Source organism: Helianthus annuus, chromosome 4 (assembly GCF_002127325.2).
Source record: "Helianthus annuus cultivar XRQ/B chromosome 4, HanXRQr2.0-SUNRISE, whole genome shotgun sequence".
In the NCBI taxonomy this organism is placed as follows: domain Eukaryota; kingdom Viridiplantae; phylum Streptophyta; class Magnoliopsida; order Asterales; family Asteraceae; genus Helianthus; species Helianthus annuus.
In genome coordinates, this window is record NC_035436.2 from 201297985 (window position 1) to 201307810 (window position 9826).

The following is a 9826-nucleotide window of genomic DNA, read 5'->3' on the forward strand; positions in this document are numbered from 1 at the left end:
GGACGAGTAGAGGCAAACCCAAAATAACTTGGGACAAGTGGATAAAACATGATTTACTATGGTTGCACCTCTACAAAGGACATGGTCCATGACAGGAGTTCATGGAGACGTAAAATTAAGGTTAAGAACTTTTAGGGGAGGGTACAAATGCGGTTTAGGTGGGTCATAGGGACTTAGTTTTTACTTGCATGTTAGGTGAGATTTATATAATTGTTTTCATGCATATAGGTTGTCTCCGATGTTATATTTGTCTATTTTTAACCACACTCTTTCACCACCTATGTTATTAGTGCTAGTTTTCTATATATACATATGTCTGTATGATTTGAGTCGAGGGTTTCACTAAAAGTCAAGTGTTTCTCTAAAAGCAGTCTCTCTACCTTAGGGATAGAGGTAAGGTTTGACTACGTCTCTCTCCCAAACCCTACCAATAACTTTGGTATTTGTGAGATTTACTGGTTTGGTTATTATTGGTGTCTCTTGAACTCATCAAAGCTAGTGCATGGAGTACCATTTTAAGATGGCCTTTCTTCTAAGAGTGATTTTTCACACATTTGGTCTGATTAGTTCACAAGGTCCACACTAAACACCCATCTACAATTCCACATGACCAACACTAATAATATATCAACCTTGAAGCTAAAAAAAACCGAACCATTAATATTTATAAAATGATAATATTTGACATGAACCAAAGTAGAAACCGGATGAACCATGTAATGATTGGCTGCTAGACCAACCCCATGGGATGTAGCCTTTTAAGAAAATGATAATTTAAATTATGAGAGTTGCAACAAAGATAAAGTTGTAATTAAAAACCTTAATTTAATAAAAGTTTCGGGTATTTGCAGAGAAAACTATATACAACTATCTGCCCCTGATAGAATGCAGTCGAAAAACGTTAGGGCAGAAAAAAAGCACAAATTGAGAAACCCAGTTTCATCTGTACTCACAAAAGCTTACCATGAGCATGTTAGTTCAACCACCAACCCGGGGTGTTACTTCTTCCAACAGGCAGCTCAACACCATCTACTCGTTAAAGTTCCACCCATAGTCATCTTGCGTCGTGTCATGAAGGTTGTAATTAAACCTCTGTACAAAAATACCAATATCAGCCCAGTAGCCCACATATAGTTTAATCATAGTATAAACAAGTGGGATAAAATAAGAGAGAAAAACGATTACAAAAAAAAAAAAATCGTAAACAAACCTTGTTAGTGTCAGATAGTACAGCATACGCCTCCCCGATTTTCTTAAAAAGCTTGTCCGCTTCCTCGTGGATGGTTGTGAAAATCTCTTTCCAAACATGACCATCTAATCCACTCTCACTTCGTGCTAGAAACTTGCCCGCCTGCGTTCAAAGGTAATAGGTTACAAGTACTAGATTTATGCCAGTTAGGGCTGTAAACGAACCGAACGAACACGAACAAGGCCATCTTCGTGTTCGTTTGTTAAGGAAATTAACATGTTCGTGAACTGTTCATGAACGCATACCGAACATAAGTTTATGTTCGTGTTCGTTCGTTAAGGAATTTGAATTGTTCACGAACAGTTCGTGAACATTGGTCTCGAACGCAAGCAAATAAAAATGAACGCAAAAAACATTTAACTTGAAGATAAAAAATTGAAAACATTGTTATCCTTAAACATTGGATATATATAGTTAAATACAACCATCAAATGATAAATCAAAACACAAGAAGTCTACCACACCACTAAACGATGAAGAAAGTTTAAATAACTTAGACATAAGTATCCCCAAAAATGTATAAGAATGTCCAAATTTTAGCTAACTTAGAAAAAAAATAGAGTTTCAAGTTTTCAACGTGTTCAGATAAAAGGTTTATTATTTATTATTTTTTTAATAGAATCAAACGAACATATTACCGAACGTTCACGAACGCAGTCGAACGAACGAGACCTGTGTTCGCGTTCGTTCGCTAAGCTAATCGAACGGAATTTTTTGTTCGTGTTCGTTCGTTAAGCTAATCGAACGAACATAAACGAACTTCCCGCCGAACGGTTCACGAACTGTTCGCTGAACGTTCGGTTCGTTTACAGCCCTAATGCCAGTCATAAAATAATTGAGTCAAAGAAACTAGTTTTTGGCCTTTGATCATGAAGAGGACAAAAAAGTGGTTTTTTTGGTTGCTAATTATCTAATGATTCTCATCAAAATCTCTCTTACTTATACCAAAAAAACAAACCTTGTCCGGATGATGTCTAAGTGCAGCTTTATGGTATGCTTTTTTAATTTCTGAACCAGATTCTGACCCTTTTAGTCCCCTATCATCGCAAAATAAATGAGAAAAGATTGTTGACATAAGTTAATGCGAACTAACATATAATAACGAAAACTTACAAGATGAGGTAGAGATTCAAAGTGGTTCCTTTTTTCATGTTTTTATTCATTAACGAAAGATGTCGACGAGCTACGGTTATATCATCCTCGTATTTCCTCTCCCTTTTCTTTTCAAGAAGAGAGATTAGTCTCTGGAAATCAATGGCTGCATGCTCATAATCTCTAATCTTCTCATGTAGTTTTGCTCTCCTAGAAATTGCCTGCATCCAAAAAAACCGTATGAATGCTTAATAAAAAGGAATATTGGATTTTAATAATCTCAACTATTTGCCGTTGGCCGCCAACAGTCCCAACTTTAAAAATAACCGCTAGCAGTCCTAACTTTTAACTTATTGGCCTCCAATGGACCCTGACTAACAGAACCCTAACGACGTTAGTCTCCGGTCACCAGAAAAACGTTTTTTGGCCGGAAAACTCAATATTTTGGCCCTGAACCTTATTATGGACATTTGGAAACCTTTTTCTATTAAAAGCCACAATTATTAAAGTCGCCGTAAATATCCTCTTTCACCGGAAAACTTCTTTTTCACTAGAAAACTCAACTTTTTGGCCGGAAAACTCAACATTTTCGTCACAAACCTCTTTGTAACCTTAGATCGGACCTTTAGAAACCTTTTTTTTGGACAAAAGCGGTTTTCCGGCGACCGGAACTAACGACGTTAGGGTTCTGTTAGTTAGGGTCCATTGGTGGCCAATATGTCAATAGTTGGGACTGCCAGTGGTTATTTTTGAAGTTGGGACTGTTGGCGGCCAACGATGAATAGTTGGAATTATTAAAATCCAATATTCCTAATAAAAAACATGAAGACCGTTAATTTTCTAAAAACGAAACAAAAAGTTAAAGCAAACCTTCATGTAATCTCCATCAAGAGCTATGGCGATATTGCAATCCGCAATGGCATCAGTGACTTCACCCAATGCTTGGCGGGCAGCAGCGCGATTGCATAAACAGATAGCAGTGAAGGACTTTGATTCGATGCTTTGCATTATAGCATTACTGTAATGCTCGACTGCTTCTCTATACTTCCCACCTTTAAAAGCTTTATTTCCTTCATCCTAAAACATTGAATAATATGGATAAAGATCAAATAAAAATAAAATAAACGTACGAATTGGGGGAAAAAGCAAAAAGTGGCGGCGGCAATCTGGTAATTATAAGCAACTTCAAAATTACTGGGGAAAAAGCAAAAAGTGACGGTGGCAATCTGGTAATTATCAGCAACTTCAAAATTACTCTCGTAGAGTAATTTTGAGCATCTATAGAGTAATTTTGGGAAATGTAGGGTAATTATCAAATTACTCTAGTAGAGTAATTTTGGAAAATTACTCTACATGAACATTTACAAAATTACTCTACAGAAGCTCAAAATTACTCTACTAGAGTAATTTTGAAGTTGCTGGTAATTACCAGATTGCCACCGCCACTTTTTGATTTTTCCCCCAATTCGTACGTTTCGTACGTTTATTTTATTTTTACGGGAACTTAACCCTGAATAATATATGCATGTAACATGAAAAATCATAAGTCAACTGAAAGTCTACAAAGTCAAATATTTCAAATAGATAGGAACTCGAAAGTCCGAAACCACATAGTACACGTTCACACCTTACACCGAAGAAGTTCACTGATAGTGGCACATGAAAGGGAAGATGGGCCTTGAGTTCTGCAATGTGGGACGAAAAAGTTACAAAAACAAATCAAACTTCATTCGTTTTAAACAACACCTATGTGTGTGTGTTCGTGTAGATAACTATTACTTGGTTTCAGAAGGTGCCAGTTGCTCATATTTCTCAAGGAAAGAAAGGGCCAAGTCAAACTTAGCCATGTGAAAGTTGGACCTAGCCATCAAGCTCCATCTCCAAAGCTTCAATGGTCGGACTTGATCCTCATTTGGCATGTGATCAATATCATCAATGGTCACACAATTCTTTTCAGCGGAAGTAAGTGTTTGCTCACACATTTGAATCACTTCTTCATGCTTATGCAGCTGTTACATTCCACATAAGATAAAGCCAACGATGAGAACGACAATCGACAATGTCTCAAAGTATCATAACCTAAGTCACTTTATTAACAATAAAGGGGTAACTTTGTAGAATAGTAACCAAGTTTTAAAAGTGTTCCAATTAGGTCACTCAAGTTTCAAAAGTGTTCCAATCAGGTCACTCAACATTCATTTTTCATTAAAATTAAGGGGGTTTTCATCCATTTCATAGGTAACCGTGGTTATGTGGTTTTTTGTTAATTTTTTCCCTTTTGTTTGATGCTAACGTCGAGTGATGACGTGGATTTTAACTTGTTTTTTGTAATTTTTAATGTAATTAAAGTGTTTTTAATTTTCATAAATATAATTTCATATATTAAAATAATCCGACCCCAGCATCTTATTCTCCATTTTTTTCTTGACACATGGAAAAAAGGACATGGCTCGATTTGAATTTTAAGTTATTTAATTGGGTCAAAAACGATACGAGTGACCAAATTAGAACACTTTTAAAACTTGGTTACTATTCTGTGACATTTTCCCAATAAAAAACTCCCGGTTAAATTGTGAAAGTAAATACCATTAAGAGAGCCTCCCCTTTCATTTCAAGTAGTTTCTCTGAATAGCGGCTTATTGACAAAGCCTCCTCAACAACCTCCAAAGCAGTAGTTGCTGACTCAAAGGTTTTATGTTGCAAAAGCTCAGCCAACTTGCTGATATAACTAACCACTTTCTGTCAGTCAAAAAACCCCAAATCAGAAGCCGAAAAAAAATAAGTTAAGTACTTAACTCCATGAGACAATGCATAGAAATCTTATAATATTACCCCCCCCCCTAATCGGCTGGCAATAGGTAACCTGTAGGTAACCTGCTACGACACGATAACAGAAAAGTACACCATGTGATTTTTACGTTTTTAGAAATAATCAAAATTTGAAAGTTAGGATCCATTATTTCTCCTTCTAGGTGCATAAAATATACATCTGTCTTATAGACATTGGATATAAGGTAGTTAAACGAGTCGTATTCATGCTTAAAATTTTTGTTGTTCGCGTTATCAGATACCTGTTAAACCTGCTAAGACACGATTTGCCAGCCCTACCTAATCATTAGATAAATTTAATACTACGTTTAAACCCCTATACTTCTTTCCGTTGTGATGGTTAAAACATGTTAACAATGTGAATAATTAGAAAAATTTACCTCGGCCTTTTGTAGACCGTCAGATGCCTCAATAATAAGCCTTCTATCTAAGCATACCATTCTAGAGTCCAAGCACTTTTTGTAATTGTACAATGCATCGTCAATATCTCCAAGAACAAGATGGCAGCTAAGAAACACAAACCATAAGTAATATTTGTATGATAAATAACAATATCACTATACAAGTCATATTTAAGCCGATGTAAGCATAGATAAATTAATGAGTTAAATGCCATTTTAGTCCCTGTGGTTTGGGCCATTTTGCCAGTTTAGTCCAAAGGTTTCATTTTTAACCTGTGGGTCCAAAAAGGCTTCACAGTTGCCATTTTAGTCCACTTGGTTAACTTCATCCATTTTTTCTGTTAACGAGAAGGCCAATTCGGTCATTTTGTATGTAATTCTGTTAACTAAAAGGGCAATTCAGCCATATAAAATGACCGAATTGGCCTTCTCGTTAACAGAAAAAATGGATGAAGTTAACCAAGTGGACTAAAATGGCAACTGTGAAACCTTTTTGGACCCACAGGTTAAAAATGAAACCTTTGGACTAAACTGGCAAAATGGCCCAAACCACAGGGACTAAAATGGCATTTAACTCTAAATTAATAGAAATTTGTCGTGGGTGACAAATGAAAAAGAATACAGTCATAAGATGGAGGTAATCTTACTTGCCAGCTGTTAGGAAGACCTTAAGAAAGCTAGGATCTAACCGAGTTGCCACTTTGCAGTCGTCTAAAGCTTTCCTGAACTTCCCAAGTGACATCCTTTTAGCAGCACGATTGCTATAATACAATACAAGAAATTCAAGTTCTGATGTTTTCGAACATATATCTGCGCCTGCAACCAAAACAGAAGTTATAGCTTTTGCCGCTTTTCTCCAGTGTTCTACATCCATCGTCTTCCTCGTAATTTCCAAAACTGCCGACTCATTTGCCTCATTTGCGTCTTCAAGCTCTTCTATTTTCTCATTTAACTCACCTTTCGTTTCTTCTAATTCATTATTCAAAGCGCACCACCGCCTATACATCTCGTCATCCTTTTCTCTCAAGTTCGATATCTCTTCTCTGCTTTTTTCCAAATCCTCTTGAAACTTTTTCATGTTTAAATTCATTTCCTCGTTCTTGGTTCGACATAAATTCCATTCAGCGGTAGCTTTGTTCAGTCTGGTATTCAAACTATCGATTTCTTGGTCACGCAATTGTAGTTCTTTTTCTTTTTCTTTTATCTTTGCTAGTAACAGACTTTCATCAACACTCTTGGGAGGTAACTTGTTAGAAAAAAACTTAACTGGTTCTAAATTTGTTAACGCCTCATTAGATGAGTTCACTGCTTTTGGTTTAACCTTGTCTGACCCGTCAGTAAACTCAATGACATCAACTTTTACCGGTTCATTAAGAGAAACTTGATTATCCCTGACACATAGCAACTTCTCTCAAAAACCGATACACAATCCGATGCACATAAAACCAAAATTTAAAACAAAACGAGCGTCGGGGGTATAAGAACAGAGCCCTCTTGTTCCTACACTTATTTAATCACACCATACCCGAATTCAAAGCCACCCGAACCCAAGAAACCTCGAACTTGACCAACCCAAACTTTCAATGGTTCGCTTATCGGGTCAACTTTTCCTGGCCCAAAACCCGAACAACCCACCCGAAAAACCCAAAACACGAAACCCGAAATTTTATTGTTTTTTTCCTATAGAAGTGTTTCGGTTTGAAGTCTTTAATATATGGAACATTAAGTTTTTGGACTTTTAAATATTATAATAGCATATTGTCAAATACCGTTTGAACTTTGATGATATTTTTAAGAGTTAAATGTCATTTTAGTCCATGTGGTTTAAGCCATTTTGCCAGTTTAGTCCAACGGTTTCATTTTTCGCTTGTAGGTCCAAAAAGGTTTCATCGTTACCATTTTAGTCCACTGGGTTAACTTCATCCATTTTTTCTGTTAACGAGAAGGACAATTCGGTCATTTATATGTAATTCTGTAACTAGAAGGACAATTCGGCCATATAAAATGACCGAATTGCCCTTCTCGTTAATAGAAAAAATGGATGAAGTTAACCCAGTGGACTAAAATGGCAAATGTGAAACCTTTTTGGACCCCAGATGAAAAATGAAACCTTTGGACTAAACTGACAAAATGACTCAAACCAAAGGAACTAAAATGACATTTAACTCTATTTTTAAGGTAGCAATATGAATTTTGATGATATTTTTGTAAAAAAAAAAAAAAAAAAAACATTTATTTTCAATTTATATCTAAACCCGAAAACCAAACAACAAGACCCGAACTAACCAAACCCGACTAACCCGAACTTTAAATGGATCTGGGTCATTTTTTCCCAAGAAAAACCCGAAACCTGAAGAAAAAACCCGATGGACACCCTAATTATGCACAACTCTGGATCCACATTATAATCGTTTTAAACATAACCTAACTGTCCTTAACTTAACTTGATATACTAATCACAATAACATATCATAAACATAACCTAAATTAGATCACCTCCACGTATTATTAGTCCGCGATGAAGGTGCAGGAACAGGACACTCGCGAATAAAATGACCAGGTTCACCGCACCGAAAACAACAACCACGTCTACCACCACCGCCGCGGTTAAAGGCGGCGTAAGTTGGTTTTTTAACGGAATCGTGATTGTGAGGAAGTTCGTTGACATGATCGGAGGTTGATCTGTGATCGGGAAGTTGAGAAATCGGATTACGCGGATACACTTTGGCCATTGCCGTTGCGGTTTGTGTGATTTAGAAGGTAGGGTTTGTGTAAACTGGCCAGTGAGCTTAAAAGAAAAGAGTGGTGAAGACGATTGCGCTTCCTTATGGTCGTCTATTGGAAGACTTTATTCAATTATTTTTTTCAAAGTTGCCTCCTTTTCTTTCGTTTCCAATAATGTTGTTATATGGATCTATGGCCCATTCAAAATATAGTTTCTATTATTTTATGAAGAGTAAATTTTCATTTTAGTCCCTGAGGTTTGGTCTAAATTGTCATTTTAGTATAAATAGTTTTTTTTTCTCCTCTGAGTCCCTGATTTTTTCATTTTCTTGTCATTTTGATCACATTGTCTAACTCAGTCTAAAAATCTGGTTATAACCAGTGGTACTCATGGTTGCAAAAGTCGCTAGGCGTTCCCTAGTCGGTCGACCGGGGAGTTGAGAGTACTCGGTCTAGGCGGAGAGTACTCGGGGAGTACTCGGACATGTTAAATTATAAAGAAATTACTTTTTGGAGATTAAATATATGTCAAATAACATAAATTTACAAATATTTATAACAAAATATATGAAAATAATATTCATTCCTTAATATGATAGGAATATAAATTATGTTTTATTATTATTTAAGTCAAACTAGGCCCGAGTTGACCTACGAGATCCAATTCTGGCCAAGGTTGACCGCGTTTGACCGACTCCGAGTAATTAGGCGGAGTCGAAGAAAGTCGACTCGGCAGCCTACCTTGTAGCGACTACTCGGTGAGTATTCGGCCTTGGAAACCTTGTTTTACAACCATGGTGGTACTTTTGGTATAACTGTTGTGTAGTGATAACCAGTGATAGTTTACAACATAATTTATAAACCTCATAATAATTTAATGCCAAAAATACTCCTGATAATAACCTGGTTTTTAGACTAAGTTAGGCAATGTGATCAAAATGAGAAGAAAAAGGAAAAGTTAGGGAACCAGAAGAGAAAAAAAAACTATTTGGACTAAAATGACGATTTGGACAAAAACTCAGGGACTAAAATGACAATTTACTCTTTTGTGAAGGAACAATCGATTATAATAATCTCAATTATCAACCCTTGGTCAACAATGGTCTTAACTTCAAGAATAACCGGTGGTGGTTCCATCTTTTCACATATTGTAAACCAAGGCACCTTCATTAACATAAAAGGAAAATGAGACAAAAAGAGATTAAGATTTTGTTACTAAAGGTCCATTAATTTGCAATATGTGAAAAGGTAAGACCATCACTGGTTATTTTTTAACTTGGGACCATTATCGGTCAATGGCTAATAATTATGATTATTAAAATCAATTACTCCTTTCATGAATATTCTTTTTGTAAATACATTTATATGTTATGTATCACTTTCTCATCTCTAAAAGGAATATTGGATTTAATAATTCTAATTATTCATTATTGGTCGTCAACAGTCTCAACTTAAAAAATAACCATTGGTATTCCCGACTATTAACATACTGGCATCCAACGGACCCTAACTAACAGTTACCTAACACCGT

The 9826-nt window shown here is 36.0% G+C and overlaps 1 protein-coding gene across 1 annotated transcript; it reads right to left on the reverse strand.

The window, feature by feature from the left end:
* Window positions 1-800: 800 nt before the first annotated feature.
* LOC110937959 (dnaJ homolog subfamily C member 7) lies at window positions 801-8472 on the reverse strand. The gene is made up of 11 exons (XM_022180426.2): window positions 8068-8472; window positions 6219-6962; window positions 5551-5677; window positions 4928-5080; window positions 4121-4350; window positions 3969-4026; window positions 3212-3418; window positions 2363-2562; window positions 2208-2286; window positions 1211-1351; window positions 801-1092 (listed from the first exon to the last, which is right to left on the reverse strand). Exons 1-11 carry the CDS (start codon window positions 8301-8303, stop codon window positions 1030-1032), a joined length of 2238 nt encoding a protein of 745 aa, XP_022036118.1. The 5' UTR covers window positions 8304-8472; the 3' UTR covers window positions 801-1029.
* Window positions 8473-9826: the final 1354 nt, after the last annotated feature.